General features: G+C 45.3%; 2 protein-coding genes across 3 annotated transcripts; one reads left to right on the forward strand and one right to left on the reverse strand.

The window, feature by feature from the left end:
* Positions 1-90: 90 nt before the first annotated feature.
* On the forward strand, positions 91-8,120 carry LOC132446026 (uncharacterized protein C16orf52 homolog B-like). Of its 2 annotated transcripts, none has more exons than XM_060036074.1 (3): positions 91-1,025; positions 5,053-5,265; positions 7,301-8,120. In XM_060036074.1, exons 1-3 carry the CDS (start codon positions 911-913, stop codon positions 7,483-7,485), a joined length of 513 nt encoding a protein of 170 aa, XP_059892057.1. In that variant the 5' UTR covers positions 91-910; the 3' UTR covers positions 7,486-8,120. The 2 variants fall into 2 exon arrangements, with proteins under 2 accessions (XP_059892057.1, XP_059892058.1); XM_060036075.1 differs by having other exon boundaries at positions 91-1,016.
* Positions 8,121-9,840: 1,720 nt separating this feature from the next.
* On the reverse strand, positions 9,841-17,181 carry tmem235b (transmembrane protein 235b). The gene is made up of 4 exons (XM_060036418.1): positions 16,335-17,181; positions 16,139-16,204; positions 15,791-15,928; positions 9,841-10,616 (listed from the first exon to the last, which is right to left on the reverse strand). The coding sequence occupies exons 1-4, from the start codon at positions 16,537-16,539 to the stop codon at positions 10,393-10,395; spliced, it is 633 nt and encodes a 210-aa protein (XP_059892401.1). The 5' UTR covers positions 16,540-17,181; the 3' UTR covers positions 9,841-10,392.
* Between the last annotated feature and the right edge of the window lie 40 nt (positions 17,182-17,221).

A 17,221-nucleotide genomic window follows, 5' to 3' on the forward strand; every position in this document is an offset into this window, starting at 1 on the left:
GAGTTTTTGGGGTGAGAAATAATGATGTGATATCTAAATTGTATGTATAAGCTTGTAGTTTCAACTGTTTACATATTGCAAGGTTATGATTGATTTTATACTTTATCCATTGAGTCAGTCTTTCGTTGCACATGATGTAGGGATTCATCAACGTGACGTACGATTTATTGGGAGATGGCTAATCTCGCGAGATTGGCCATATACTCCAGACCAGATGGACTAGACCGAGACGGCAGCAGGATCAGTGATCTCAGTTTGCATTTCATTAACGGCAGACAACGGTGCTCGATCTATGCTGCACAGTTACCGTTATATGTATTGAGACGACACAAAAAAACGACGTTGTCGTGAGTACGCTATATTTTCCCGTGGACCGCTACATTTAGGCGGAGACGTAGCCTTGCGAGTGTTGAAAGTAGTTTACGCATAACTCCTTGCTAGAAAATAGAGAAATACAACAAAGGACTTCGAAATAGTATAGATTTATTTTTCTGGAAAAAAAACAACATTGATGTTCCGAGGATCCTTTACCTTTTTTGAAACGGCCACTTCAGAGCCAGATGCCAATGAGCACGATCAGCGATCCTCGCCACCTTTGCTGGGAAAGTGCCAACTGCTCGGGCCATGGTGGGCTGTTTGAAGAATACCACAAGGAACTTTAAAGGGATCTCGCACCCACTCCAGTATTTAGGGGTCGTTTCAAATGCACAGGCCAATTTGGCCTGCGGCGATTATTTCTATATCCACGGCGATGGCAGCGGAGAAAGGACCCGATATAAACAGTGTGTCTGTGTAAGCCTGCCACTGAACATGCCATATCCCTTCTCCCACTGGAGGGGTGCGATATAGACAATAGGACAGGCTGTCGAGTTTATCTCGCGCAGGGTCTATTTTTACTCACGCATTGGCTATGGATAAACTCACCATCATATCAGGATGTCTTTTCCTAGCTGCAGACATTTTTGCGATCGCGAGCATTGTCAACCCGGACTGGATCAACACCGGAGAATCCAGCGGTAAGTTAGGTGAGGATACTTCTTTGAATACACTTGATCTGGTTGTTAATGCATCCCTGTCTGATAGCCCACCAACGACGGCGATTTGAGCAAGGATTATGAGTTATGTGGGTGGAAACTGTGGTGTTGGTTATGCGGTCATTGTGAAACTCCTGAGTAGCTGTCTACTAACTATGGATCAAAGGACAGCGACAAGAACAGCACTGAATACAGAATGCTATACGGTTGTCCATGCAACTTTGGCATAGGCCTAATAGGCTACATAGCCTACTCCTATATTCGTAAACAACAATAATTATATTACACATAACCACTGAGTTAACCACTGACCCCCTTTACACAATGGTGAAGTGTGTGTGCGTCTTTATGTGTGTGTGTTTGTGTTGATTTGTGAGTGCAGGTAGGGATGGGGGGGGGGGGGGGGGGGGGGTATGATTATGGATATAGACTCACAATTTGACATTTGCGTGGGACACAGAGCAAAACAGCTGGACAGCCATGTAAGTGCCCCCGTAACAGCCCCTCTCTAGTCTCTCTCTCCATCTCACTTTCACTGTATGACCCTCCCTGGATACGTTTTTTTTCAATATTTTGTGGGTGTCCCGGTAGTTAAGTTCAATACACACACACACACACACACACACACACACACACACACACACACACACACACACACACACACACACACACACACACACACACACACACACACACACACACAGTACAACCTCATCCGTTTTGCCCAATTCATTCTGTAAACGCTAGTGATGGCAAGCCAAACGCTTTCATTCTGGGTGATCCTCAACTGCCAACAAGTTGACGTCATCCCCATCACCCTGAAGCTAAATCATTAGCATCAACGTGGAGTGGTAGGAAGGGGCAGTGAGTGCAAGCCAACGTAGTATCTACAACTTGCATCGAGCAGGATATTGTTGCATAATTCAACAGGCAGCCACCCACCCAATCAATTAAAAGGTTATTTTTTGTGCTGGCTAAGCCCGAACACTTTCCTGGTAGTCATTCATCAAAATAGGCACAACAGACGTTTAAACTCATTCTTTTTTTTGTAGAAATAAATGAAAGCAGGCGGTGGGGGAAGCAGGGTTTTGTTGCACTTTAATTATCCTAATGTCAAATAGTTAGAAGTGTTGTTTATAAATGGAGTTGTATGTTGTGACTTTTAATTAGGCCTCCTGGGAATAAAAATTCTCCCTTCAGAGAATTAAAACTCTCTAAGCTCAATTATGACGGAAATTGCCCCTGCCTGGAAACACTTTTAATTAGTGGGTTTATGCGTACGTATGTGGGTGAGAGTTGTGTTTCAAAAACAGAGAATCAGTGTGTGTCAATTAATGTAAAGGGATAACATTGGTCTCTTCTGTCATACTTCCATATTTTTCTCCATATTTCTTACTTTATTATTTCCTTGCTTTTCTTGTACCTTCCATTCACCCTATATCCACGCCATGCATTTTATGGTTCATTCTTAAAGAGGATTTATTTTCCTTAATTGTAAACAACAATGCTCTCCCACCAGGTTCCTCCATAATTAACGTTGCATCACGTCCTGTGTCACACATTATGCAGACAGAACTGCTCACAGATGCAGAAAGGATGAAACACCCTGAGATGATTAGTGCATTGTTGTGGACACCGCTGTCTTGCATACCTGTTAGCCTGATATCGGCCGAAGTTTCTGTTTTCGTTTGTTGCTTTTACTCTCTCAAAGCCTTTGCCATGTAGCCTGTTGTGATTGAGTTCACGTTTTCCTGGGCGGCTATACTGAGTGTGTGTGTGCGTGTGCGTGTGTGTTGCGAGCATGTGTGCCCCTGCGTGCTACCTAGCTATTACGTAGGTATTCTGTTGTAAAGTAGTGGGAGAATGTCTGCCTCTGTGTGCACTTTTAACAACATGTTTTGGGGCCATCTGTGAAACTTGGGCCCATGATCAATCAAGCCGTTACCTGCCTAAAACTGCAACTTATTTTTCAGTTTCAGGCACAAAGTAGGACACAACAAATAGAGTTCACAATAAATACTACATTTGGTAAAATAACGGATGTCCGTTGTGACATTAACCTTACAATTAAATGTTTCTTGTAAATGGACCACATCATGGTTTTTAAAAACATTGCGGTGAATTGACCATAGCCATATACGTTTTTCATCCTTAAAAAAACATTTTCCATTAATGCATGCTCGGTGAACCTGCTCATAGAAATTCCATCCGACAAAAAAAAGCCTCTATGGAATTTCCTGCCTGCCATTTCCCAGCGAGCCACATCCTCTTTCCCATAGCTCTTCTGTAAGACCTTTAATATGCTCTTATCTTGTGGCTTATCCCACAACCTTCTTGCTTTTCTGAGTGAAAACGCTCTAACGTTTTATTGATCTCTCTGGTAATGCTTTCCTTCCTTGATGTTGTCAGGCACATGAAGGCTTGCCTGGAACGGCCAAGGATTCAGTTCCACTGGTCAAGAACCCTTCTGCTACCTTGATCCCTAAAACAAAGTCCTCAATAAGGTCCTTGTAAAGTCCAGGGCCTCACTAAGACCAGGTCCTCACTAAGAACCGGTCTTTACTCTCAGACTTGAGTTTTCACTAACTCATTAAGTCCAAGCCTTCAGTAAGAGTAAGTGTTCACAAAAAAACTGATTCTCAGGTCCTCACTCAGAACAAGGGTTAACTACGTCTAGGTCCTCACTAAGCCCAAACTATTCAAAAGCAAGGTCGTCCTTAATAAGTACAGGCCTGTATAAAGACCAAGTCCCCATTAGGACCAGCCCCTCACTGAATCCTCTCGGGGACCCACAAATCACTGGCTCCAACACTCCTCGAAATAGGAAGAGACAGGGCCGGAGACAGGGGTGTGAGGGATGATTTAATTAGGGCTTTCTCTCAGAAGCCTGCAGGCTGCTGTACCTATGCAGTAGGATAAGACGCCTTGCCCCTCCTAAAGTGATGAAGAGGGAGGCAGAGTACAGATCAAATGCATTCCGAGCCTAGCTATGCTGGTTTCATCTTTGTGTGTGTGTGTGTGTGTGTGTGTGTCACAGAACGCAGATTATGTGTCAATTTGTGACTTCCAACGGGCTGTGCGTCGAGGACTTAGTACACATGTCATTTTGGTCACATGTCAGTGCATGTAGGTCTCCGTGTGGATATGGGGAGTTGTGTAGGTAAAATTGGAAACAGGAAGTGGCAAAAAGTCTCTCTATTCCAGTGACTCACCGTCGGGTGAATGCCAAATCGATTTTTGTTATCACTTTGTTCTGCGATTGATTCCAACTCTTCCAGTCTTTTTTATTTTTTTTCATCTTAATAGTCCGGCCTCCATCTTGGTGTGTGTGTGTGTGTGTGTGTGTGTGTGTGTGTGTGTGTGTGTGTGTGTGTGTGTGTGTGTGTGTGTGTGTGTGTGTGTGTGTGTGTGTGTGTGTGTGTGTGTGTGTGTGTGTGTGTGTGTGTGTGTGTGTGTGTGTGTGTGTGTGTGTGATAGACACTGGTGTTGGCCTGTGGCCCACCCCTGTCACTCTCCAAGCCTGTTGCCATGCCAACGGGTCCTTAACCGATATCCCTGCAGCGCTGTTTGAGCGGAACCCGCCTCGCGGTCATCTGGGAGGTCATTAGGTCTTGGGCGAGCGGACGTTCAGAAGACCGGCCGTGCATTGCTGACACCTCTGTCAAGCCTCACCGTTGCCCCTTCCTCATGGAGAGGGCGCAGCTATTGTGTTGACGAAGAGGGTAAACTCACCGCGGTTACACGGAGCGATATTCTACTCACAGTGGTGTTTGTGTGCAACGTTTACCACTTGCGTTTGAACACCTCAAATGCGAGCCCATCGACTGCACCCTGGAAAAAACAACGGTCCCCCTTGTGAGAGAGTCAGAGCAGTTACAGTTCGCTGAAGGGAACACCTCAACAATTAATGACCAAACCAGCATCACTCTGGTGGCCAAGACAACCTTCTCTACATCCTTAGCTACCACTTTATTCTAACCGTGACTCTCTCTCTCTCTCTCCCCCCTCTCCCCCCCAGGCTCCCTCACGGTGGGCCTGGTGCGTCAGTGCCAGACCATCCACGGACGGGAGCGGACCTGCATCCCGCCGCGGCTTCCCCCCGAGTGGGTGACCACGCTGTTCTTCATCGTCATGGGCATCATCTCCCTCACGGTCACCTGCGGCCTGCTGGTGATGTCCCACTGGCACCGGGAGGCCACGCGCTATGCCCGCTGGATCGCCTTCACCGGGAGTACGTGGGCCGTTCACCACACACACGGAGCGCCGTACGGGATGTTACATTCAGCCCCGTGAACACGGAAGGAAGGGCACACAAAAACAAGCGCAAAAACTCGCACGGGTAGATGACGGGGCGGGATAGCGTAGTGGCTAGGGGGCATGTCTCCCGGGTGGAAAAGGTACCAGGTTCGATCCCCAGTTTCCCCAATGCAATCAACCCTGCGTGCATCCTTGAGCAAGATACATAGAAGTCGCCCCTTCTCTCTCCGACATGGCCCGTGTTTCACTGTAAGTTGCTTTGAACAAAGGCATCTGCTAAATGGTCCTATTTACCACATGGGCTTTTAGCTGCACAAGAGCATACTTAGCAGGCGTGCTTCCATTTATGCGCCCTGCCATCTCTCGTTTGAAGTCTCTGTAATGCGCAGGTTTAAGAAAAACGACACGTTAACGGTGATGTTAAAAACCAAGAAAAAGCCTCCGCAACAACACATCTCTCAGTTATCCAGGGAGCGAGGCAGGGAAGTGTTAAATTGCAGCGGATTACATAACATTATCATTAGCTTACTTCATTTTGCATTCTGTCTTCCGGTTCTCTTGATTTCCCCCCAGGGCTATCTCCCAGCACTTCCCCTGTGCAGAGGTCACATCCCCTTGTGTTTTCTGTGTATTACTCACACTGTTCCTGGGTCACTTTTATTTTTGTTGCACAAAGAGCCCAATGAGCACATCCATATTTAGCGCCGGCGGATTTGGTTGTTAATTGAAACCTATTCATCTTTAAGGAGCCAAGCTCTAAATATCGAGCTGTGCGGGCGGGCACGCAGGGGGGGGGGGGGGGGGGGATGTGTTTGAACCCCACCCAGTAATCCTGATTGATAGTTCTGTTGTTTTTGCTCTTGAGTTAAAAGTAATGGAATTGCTCGTGATTAGCTGCGGCAGTAGCGTCCCACGCTCTCGGGGGAGGTGGGGTTTAGACGACGCTGTGTCGTGTGTGTCCTAGGTTGCTTTCAGTCCTGCAGAAAGCCAACAGTGGGACGGGAGGGAGAATCTTTGAGGTCTCCTGAGGTTCCCTGAGGGTGACAGAAAGGGGAAGAGGTTGAGGGGGAAGTGATGGGTGAGGAGTTAGATGTGTGTGTGTGTGTGTGTGTGTGTGTGTGTGTGTGTGTGTGTGTGTGTGTGTGTGTGTGTGTGTGTGTGTGTGTGTGTGTGTGTGTGTGTGTGTGTGTGTGTGTGTGTGTGTGTCAAGAAGTTTCTTCGCACTTCTTGGAATAGCCAGCTCAGCTCTGTCCATTATAGAAGGACAAGCCACATGCACACAAACACACTCACAGATGCTTGCACTTATGGGACACACTTTACTTTATTAACAGTGTTTTGAGAGCTGTCCTGCTAATGGCTTTCACTTAATGGTTGTTCATAGACGCCGTTCTGAAAAACCTTGACGGCGCCGACTCATAAATGGACCGGCTCTATTTTTACAACCGGGAGAGAAAAGGGTTCTATCTCACTTCAGCAGGGGAGGAAATGAAGACACAGTCCAGCAACAAGGGCTTTTTTAGCAATCTATACATAGAAAATGTGATGCAGGTCGCCTTGATTGGATCAGAGAATCTCCGGCTGTTACCCCTACCTGAGAGAGAAACGGGGGCTGCGCTCTCATTATCTGGCAGACTTAATAATGGCCTCACCCACTTAATAAGATGATTCATGTTGATGATTATATCATAATCTTTGGGATTATTGTGCATTATGAGGGAGATGTGACAGTTTTGCTACTGGCAACGTTTATTTTAGAGCCGACTAACTACTAAATATTGGGAATGATCCTCAATCAAATGGTTGTGGGTCTCCCGGCTAAAACGTTACTGGATTCCATTCCCCCATTGTCTACTGACTCGGCGTCATGAGCAATTCGCCCTAACCGTTACCTGCTCGTTGAAGGCATGCATCTGTCTGTGCTCGACTAAGTGCTAAATGACTACTAACAGTGACTGATAGTATTTTGTCACAACTCTCTCTCGCTATATCCCTCTGTTTGTCCGCAGTGGTTCTGTTCTGCATGGCGGCGCTGATCTTCCCCATCGGGTTCTACATCAGCGAGGTCGGAGGTCAGCCCTACAAGCTCCCCAACAACACCGTGGTGGGCTCCTCCTACGTGCTCTTTGTGCTCTCCATATTTTTTACCATCGTGGGACTACTGTTCGCCGGCAAAGTCTGCCTGCCGGGCTGAAACCTCAGACCCCGTTTTGTCTGCGAACGGCCGAGGAGACATTGCCGCGAAACAGAACGGGACCCCCGCGCGGTTTCAGTTGTGGAAGAGAGAACTTTGGAAAACTCGAGGATGCAACTTGGAAAAATTGTTTTGCCGATTTCTTTGTCGATATTTATGTTGTAGGGACGTAGCTAGCCTCCAGGACGACGTAGTTGCGTGACTGCGTCGTACCAAAATGTCCCTCCTTCCTCAGACTTGTGAGGTCACCAAATGCAAACCGGGACCACCGGAGGAGGCGTCTTTCATCCCAGTGTTCTCGTGTATTCTTTGCTTGGCGGAGGCGTCAGAATATCAAGCTAAGACGCCAGCGGCTAGCAGCCAGGAAAGGTCAGAGGTCATGTTTGACGATGAATGTTTTGCGGGATAAGGAGCCGGTCTCTTATGTTGTTGTTTTGTTATAAAACAATAAAAATAACAGATCACCCCTTAAACAGAATGTTACAGTTTGTATTGTTTGTTTCAGCATTCTACTTCAGCCGTCATCTGTACAAACTAAAACAGACCATTTGTTGTTATGTTATATTTCTGGAAGCACTGTGATACTCATTAATGATTTTGAAAATGTCATTAAAAATAACCCACGGAAACCGCCACTTACCTTACCCTTTTAATCCAAATGAATGGATAGAATTCTGACGTAGCATGTCACCTCTGCCCTGCACTTCACATCCAAGACACCAGACCTGTGGGCTCCGATATCCAAACAAAGGGGAAGGCCTTGCTCAGCGCAACCTTAGTCGTTGTTACCAAAGCAAGTTTTTCTTTTTTATTTCATTCGTTTTTGGGGTTCCAAGCAAATGTATTTTTGAGATCCTCTCCGGGGCGCTAAGTGACGTTAGAGCACACGCCCTGATGTGATGTCTACCGGGGAATCTTAAATTAGATCTGAGTCGATTTCAGGACCGCCAACGCTATGATCATAAAAAGATCACATCTTTAGAAAACGGGGAGTAGGCTCAAGGCTTGTTCACTGTGATTCAAAAAAAAAAAAGTGATAAAAAGAAAAAAAGGGCTATTGTACGAGAGGGTTATGCAACGCCTAATTATAGATTATTCCTGTGCAAGCAACTAACCTTAAGCATAAGGCTGGCTCCAGCTGTTACGTCCCACACACATACAATCTCGTCCCTTTCACGAGAGCCGTGTGCAGAAAAAAATAAAAGCAGTGCCCAGGGAACATACAGGATGTGTTTGGGTTGCTATGGAAACGGCTGAAAATGATCTGCTGTGTGCGCGTGTTCAACACCCGTTTCACAGTTGAGATCAGCTGGGGGTGGAGGTGTGTGGAGTTGGCTGGGGGGGATGGGTAGGTGTCTTCTCATGAAGGTCATCTCGGGGAAGGGCCCGCTGGGATACAATAGAAGGTCCATGATGTTCCAGCGACAGCGCCTCTCCCACTGCCCTTCTCCCCAGCTACACGGCTCCTTCAAGGGCTGCTCTATTGACGACCAGGCCCCTTTCCGTTTCCTTAAGGGTCTACTATGGGTGCATCCTCCTTGCCCATTGCCCCTGGTTTGTCTTCAGAGAGAGAGAGAGAGAGATGGAGAAAGCGAGTTTATTTCCATGGTAACAAACTGCCATTATTCAACTGTAAAGTTAAAAGTGTGTTTTCTCTCTCTCTCTCTCTCAAAACAGAGAGAGACAAAAAAAGACTTAATATCTTCATGAATCAATGTTTTCACATATTTATGGAAACCAAAGATTTGCTATTATGATACAAGAATTAGCATGGGCTTATTGGCTCAATGTAGATTCACCATATATATATTGTTAACATATCACTGGATGAGCCCATTCACCTCTGGCCTGTTGATGGCAGTGTGCTCTAACTCTCCAATGGTCTCCAATATCGTTTGGTATGTTGTATGTATGTATATGTTGGGGGAGGGGCTTTCACTGTATAACATCACAAAATGTGCTTCAAATTACAATTTACAACACTGGGATTCACAGATCAAATGTTTTTTAGCTAATTTCATTTGACTGGTTGGCTGGTAGATCTTGTGTTGTCCCACATGTGGAAAGGAAAAGTCCATTGTTGAACTACATTACGTGACTTTATTAATTGGTTACTCAGTACATTTACAATATCGGGCAGTGAGATATCACGGCATCCTTCTGTTTGGTTTCGGTCTGGACAGTGCAATCATATAGAGCTAAGTATAAGCTTATATAAGCTTTTTGGGAAATAAGTTATCAAGGTACACTTAATATACATGTTATTCAATAATTAAATTATAATCAATAATTAAATATTCTATAATAAGTTATCAAAGCACACTTAATAAACATGTTATTCAATAATTCAATTATTCAATAATTCAATTAAATAATAGTTCAATAGAAAATAAAACATTGGTAAAGGCATATCCTAAACATAGGAAACAGGAACAGCTTAGAAGTAAACATTTGCGCAAAGTAAACGTTGAGATTGATACTAAAGACTGCAAAAATAACAATAGTTAAATAACTATAAGCAAGCCGTATCGTTGTTCCGTAATGAATATATTCCAACAAAAATGTAAATGAAATGCATTTCCGATTCTACCCACAAGGGAGTGACATTGTGGTGTTTTACCTCAGACCATGTCGAGAAGCCACAACAACACATCCTCAGTTGTTATGTATGTAGATTGTTCTTTTTTGAAGATAATTAATCATGTTTATTTATCTATGTAGTTAAGTATTTATTCATTCCAAACGAGATATGTTCTCATTCTAATTCAATCTAACACAGTCCTGCACCGCCCAGAGGGAAATAACTTGCTGAACTAGCGTCCAGAGACCATGGCGACCAGCGGACATGACGCTCCAAGGCCTTTCCCACACACGATCCGTCACAAGAGCAGGTTCTCCTTCCTTTAGCTAGGGAACCGGGGGCCGGTCCTGTTTGACTTTATGAGCCGCTGTGAGCAGCAGTAGACCGGAGAGGACCTCCAGGCCGTAGGAGAGCCAGGCCAGAACTGTGGACCAACCGAAGGAGGTGCTGACCCCGACCAGAACCTCGGGTCCCAGAAGCCTCTCTGTCTCGGCCAGCGCCAGGTAAGAGTAGGTGATGTACAGGACCATCCCGCTCAGGGTCAGCAGGCCTGGAGACGCACACACACGCGCGCACGCACACACATACATACACACACACACACATGCACAAACACATGCACGCACACACACACAAACGTACACACACAAACACGCACGCACAAACCCAAACACACATTAACAAACACCCGCACACACGTACACACAAGCCGGCACGCAAAGATCGCGGGGACGTCTTTGCGTGTCAAGATCGCATGCCTCAAAGTCAGTAAACTTCCCTCTGTTTCTCTCTCCCCCCTCCTTCTTCCCTTTCGCACACACAAACGCACACACAAACGCATGCACACACCCGCGACTCTTCCGTTGCAGACACACTGCTGTTCCCAGTGATCGGGTCCAGACGACGTGAGTGTGCAAAGCTGCTAATAACACATCGCCCCCCCGGGGCCCACATGATTGTAATAATGATGACACACAGGAAATGAACAGACATGGGCACATTTACACAGTGCGCATCTGTTAAAACCACTTTAATCTTGGTACATTAATCCAGTTTTCAGGGGAATACGAACAGTGTTGGGGAATTGTGGGAGTTCATCTAATTCAGGGATGATAATTATTTGATCACTCTCAGGCCCTACAGTGCCATTAACTGAGGAAATTAGGCGAAAGCAGCGTCTGATTAGCTTTTTTTTTTATGATTCATTATTTATTTTGTTAACGGCCCACCAGGGGAGAGATACAATGTGGTTTGTTCAGAGGAGAATTGTACAAGCGCAGGCAGACAGACGGAGAGACAGGGGACGGAAGGACAGACTCACAAACCACCCCCCCCCCCCCCCCACACACACACACACACACACACACACACACACACACACACACACACACACACACACACACACACACACACACACACGCGCACACTTTTGAAGTGGTAAGAGTAACACAATTGCACTGCATCTTTTATTGGGTGCAGTGTATTGGATTAGTTAGCAGGGCAGTCACGAAACGCACAACAAGAGAAAGCAGGCTGAAGAAGTTATTTTGAAGTCTTCGGCCCAGTCCATTTGATCTGGTTTATCCCATCAGCACCTATACGACTAAACTACTTAGAGAACCACACTGAAGTCATTCTAAACCACTTGGGTTATTGGACGTTCACCCTGTCTTTAACAAGGTTTGCTCGCGTATTATCTACGGCCATCAACCTCCTTTTTTAAATCTAGAATAAAATAATAATAATTGATCTAGACAGGAAATTATAATAGTGTATTATCAACCATTCTGCAAACACAATGTTCTAGTGAATTGACTGAATATCTTGTCCTGAACCAGCTTTGACAAAAACAACATGACTAAACACATCGTCTCCGATGCTTTAGGGGGAAATAACCAAAAATTAACCACAAGTCCCTTGAGCTCATTAAAACAACATTCGAGCAAAGCTTACCAGGAAAGACAGCTAACTCCCTGCTACGCCGCTTAATGGTCGATTGTAGGGGGGGTGACACCAAATGAGAAATATAGACAGAAAGCAATATAATACGAAAGCATTTAGCCGCTCATCATAATGATGATGTGGCGCTCAATTATCATGTTGTAACTTCCGGCGCCGGAAAGGGTGAGACATTGGGGAAAGCGTGCGCTCATAATTAACCTGTGAATGAAGCACTGTCAGACAAAAGGCTGTGCTATGAACAGTGTCTCAGTGGGGAACCAGCAGTGCTACAGGTTCATCCTTATCCCTGGGTACAAAGGGAGGCAGGAAGTAGGGCGGGGCTTGTGTGGTTCAAACCCTGGGACACAAGATCTTTGTATATTAGTGACCCCCTTTACACCTGACAACATTAGAATGGTATCAATCTTGTTTGACGTTGTCATGCGTCCCTGCCAGACTACTTACTGATGTGGTTTGACGGATCTGATCACGAATGTGTCCTAGCTACGTTCACACCTGGATATTTATTTGTTTTGGCGATGTCCGATTCCCCGAAATGTGTGTTGCGAAAAGTGTAAAGGGGGTCACTCAGCTCACGGACTGCTGACTGATTTAAACTACAATTCCACTTGAATCTGTCACCATGTGCTGCAGATTAAAGGGGGAACGTAAAGGCTCTTGTTAGTGAATTGTCAGTGAAACACAAGGCCGTCTTTGTGAAGTGAAAAGGATGTTGGAGAAGAGACAGAGACAGACAGACAGACAGACAGACAGACAGACAGACAGACAGACAGACAGACACACAGACACACAGACACACAGACACACAGACACACAGACACACATTTAAGTGTGCTGTGAAGTTGTGGCTTCTTTGGATGTGAACAAAGCCATGGATGTGAAGGAGAGACGACGCTCTGGCTTTGACTCTTCCATCAAATGAAGACACTATTTCTACACTGCACTGTTGCTCCAGTTGTGGTGTTGGCTGAGGATTGGCGTGGCCAGAACCATAGCCAAGCCTGTAGGTGAAAAGCCAGGTGTGGGATGAGATTAGTATGAATAATAGAGTTAATAAATAGATGGTTAGGTTTGATATTCCTCTCACTTCCAATGAGGCTGGCTCTTGAACACGCGGTACGACTCCATTGTTTCTGAAAAGGCCTGTTGGGTATTGGCCGTGTCATTTTGTTTAAATGGAAATCAATTTCTTTCTGTTAATCCAATAAACCTGGTCTATTTTTCCACAGATCCAAGTGGTGGCCCTTAACATCAGCTGTACATTCTCAGACATGGCTCGTTCTTTCCTTTTGACAGCACATCTCATCCAATCGATATGCACCATACCTTATTAAACCAGATTGGCTACTCAAACAAAAGGCAGTGTGGTTCGTTCCTTTTGTAGGAAACAAGCCCAGGGGACCGTGTTCAGATTTCACCCCACCGAAGAGCAATTATCATCTTAATTAGACAATTATTCAGCCGCAAGGGCGTATAATTAGAGTCCTTTCTCGTCAGCGTGCCAGTCGGAATGATTGACATCATAACACTGGGAGGGAATGGGGCATCACGTGTTTCACAGATAATCACAGGGAGGACCTGTGATTGTGAGGTCTCTCTGGATCAGAGTGCATCAGAGTGGGCCCACAGAATGGTGAGGCGCATTCAAATCAATGAACCATTTCACTCAAAAGCCTGCAGAATCGCTCTGCATGGATTTACAACCGTTCCTTACTGCCTCTCTAGCTCGTTCCCTCTAGGTTATCTGGTGGGGGGGGGTCCGGTGTAATACCATCATCTCCAAGAGACAATAATGTTGCACATTGTTTAGGGAGACATAGATAAAATAGAGATAGATAGATAGACTAAAAGCTGTATTGATGAAATGGGTTTACGAAATAAAGAGATTAAGAATATTCTGTGTTGATGCATTGCAAACACTTATGCAGTCTACAGAGAGAGGCGGCCTTCAGACGAGTTTATAGTGAATTTGCGCTGTAATGGCTGCCGAGGCAATATAACCGGATTGTTGTCCTTCCCACTGGACCCATGATATGGAGGACGGAATAACGCATCCAGCGCGACCGAGCGGGCAGAGAGAGCTCTACGCTGCCATTAGATGAAGACTGAAGGTAAAAAGGTCCTGTGTGTGCCCACTTGACACGCGGATATCATACACACACCCTTACACAAACACACACACACACGCAGACACACACACACACACATACATACATACATACATCAACGTAAGCACACATGCCAGCCCTTCCACATATATGTACTGTGGCAATGTGATTATTCAAATAATCAAACAAGACCCCTATCTGGCCGGGCAGCGATACCATACTCCTCTGTTTTGATTGGTCATTCGAGGTCATAACAGACCAGCTTCCTGGGCTCCCATCAGCTGACTGGCCTTGCTCCTGTTGCTATACTTACCCAATATGTTCTGCTGCTGGGCCGGCCAATCAAGATCCTCATCCTGATCTTTTTTGCTCTCTGTTGAGTTTCCTTTTAAGGGTCTTTTTTTGGAACTTGGAACGATTGGGATGTCAGCTAGAGGCCCTTTTTCTGGGATACTTTCTGACCGTTACGCTGCATTCGTTTTATTTGCTGTGCCTAATTTCCCTGCAGACTTTCTGCAAGTTTAAGAGAATCCACCTAGTTTTGCTATTTGCTATTCCTGTAATAACAGCGGCCAGCAGTGAATTCAGCTACATGGCACTGAGGAGTAGGTATAAGGATATACCTCTTGTTTGAGTAGGCCTACAGGAAGGCTGTGTACATGGGGCTTCGATTTAAGTACCTTTCGGCTGTTAGATGGAACACTGTAGCCACTATATACTATCCTGCCCCCATATTAAAATACCCGGCCACACAATCAAACACACATTAGTTTGTGTCTTGCAGCATCTCCCCGCTAGAATATCTGAAGCGAATCCGATTGTCTTCTATAACCTTGTTTCTATTTCAACTTTAAGTTGATTAACACATCTGGAGAACAGCTGCAGGATCATGGATGTCCACACATGAAATGATCTGGGTGTGTACTGTACTGTAGACAGTAGAGGATACTGTACTGTAGACCGTAGGTGATCTTGGTGTGGGTACTGTACTGTAAACAGTAGAGGATACTGTACTGTAGACCGTAGGTGATCTTCGTGTGGGTACTGTACTGTAAACAGTAGAGGATACTGTACTGTAGACCGTAGGTGATCTTGTTGTGTGTTCTGTACTGTAGACAGTAGATACTGGGCTGTAGACGGTAGAGGATACTGTACTGTAGACAGTAGAGGATCTAGGTGTGTGTACTGTACTTCAGACAGTAGATACTGTACTGTAGAGAGGATACTGTACTGTAGACAGTAGAGGATCTAGGTGTGTGTACTGTACTTTAGACAGTAGATACTGTGCTGTAGACAGTAGAGGATACTGTACTGTAGACAGTAGAGGATCTAGGTGTGTGTACTGTACTTCAGACAGTAGATACTGTACTGTAGACAGTAGAGGATCTAGGTGTGTGTACTGTATTCAGACAGTAGATACTGTGCTGTAGACAGTAGAGGATACTGTACTGTAGACAGTAGAGGATCTAGGTGTGTGTACTGTACTTTAGACAGTAGATACTGTGCTGTAGACAGTAGAGGATACTGTACTGTAGACAGTAGAGGATACTGTGTGTGGACTGTACTGTAGACAGTAGAGGATCTTGGAGTGAGTAGCCTACTACACTGTAGACAGTAGAGCAGCGGTGGCAGTGAGCGAGTCGTTTAAACTTACTGCAGGTGAAGAAGTACGTGGCGGTGCAAACGAGGAGGACCGGGCTCTGAGCCAGCGAGCTCACCAGTCCACATATCCCGCCAAACACCAGCAGGACCAGACTGAGAGGAAGCAGCACCACTATCACACTGTGCAGGTCTAAAAACACAAAGATATCCGTGACGAAACACACACACGCACACACACACACACACACACACACACACACACACACACACACACACACACACACACACAGGTGTACAGCAGGGTCAAAGCGCGCGGCACGGGAGATGCAAGTGCCTTTTACATGATCATTACAGCAGGACCACAAAAACAATACCGGAGTACATATAGTGGATGACTCACTGAGTATGTACAGCTCTGATTCTGAATAGATGGGGTAGTCGGCTGTAAAGCTGTACACCTTCCCTCCTGCATAGAATCATAACAATAATATGAACAATACTAATGAGACACAAACATTGTTGGAGTGAAATAAAAACAGTGTATGGTGTAGTTAATTTATATGAGTTAACTCAAAAGCAAGAACGAGTCTGTCTACCTTCGTTGCTTCTCCACAGTCCAGAGTGTGAATTCATGTCCTCAAAGCCGCTCTGGTTTAATGGAGAAATCTCTATGATGTACCAATACTCGCTTCCTATCGCAGCTGCCAGCAGAGCAAAACTCAGTAATCCGGAGATTCCCGCAGTGAGCACCAGTGATGCAAAAGTAATCCTCACGTCGTACCTGTGTATATGGGTACACATGTTGACTATAACACACCCTTAACGCGTTGTTTTTTTGCACCGATAAATTTCACCATCTAGGAGTATCAGTATTGTCCGTTTCCGAAAATGCCTTGCCGTTCCCGATTGGTCGTTAAGGTTTAAAGATGGAACATGTATGGAATTCACCAAACTCCGATCCGAATGGCCCGAGAAAGGGAGATGGGTTGTCCTTTTATAAGGGCAGCATTTTACGCGCGCTGCAAGTTTACGCACGGCACCGACGAATGAAGTGTTGAACGGGAGGACCTCATTACTTCATGGTGCGTTAATAAAATATTAAAAACGCAGGAAGATCAGAATGTTATATGGAATATATATTCAAATACCGATATATGATACGCACTGGGATATCAATAATGAAAGTATGCGTGTATAAACCTATAATGATGTTATTGTTGTCCCGTACACATTTCGACGCAATCATACCACTAGGCTCTCAAGACAATAAATGAGCTTTTTGAGAAAATCCCAAACTAATAATAATTTAGAATTCCTCCAAACATGACTTAGTCACTAATAGCTAGGCCTATTATCAGTATTACAATCAAAGTGAAGAGTGAGGTCTTTACCCATAATGAAATCCCTGAGCAGATGTTCTTTACAGATTGACTTATCAGAGGACCATGCACACCAGCATCCCTGTGTTTAAAGATTACAATCA

Source organism: Gadus macrocephalus, chromosome 18 (assembly GCF_031168955.1).
Source record: "Gadus macrocephalus chromosome 18, ASM3116895v1".
NCBI classification, from domain to species: Eukaryota; Metazoa; Chordata; class Actinopteri; order Gadiformes; family Gadidae; genus Gadus; species Gadus macrocephalus.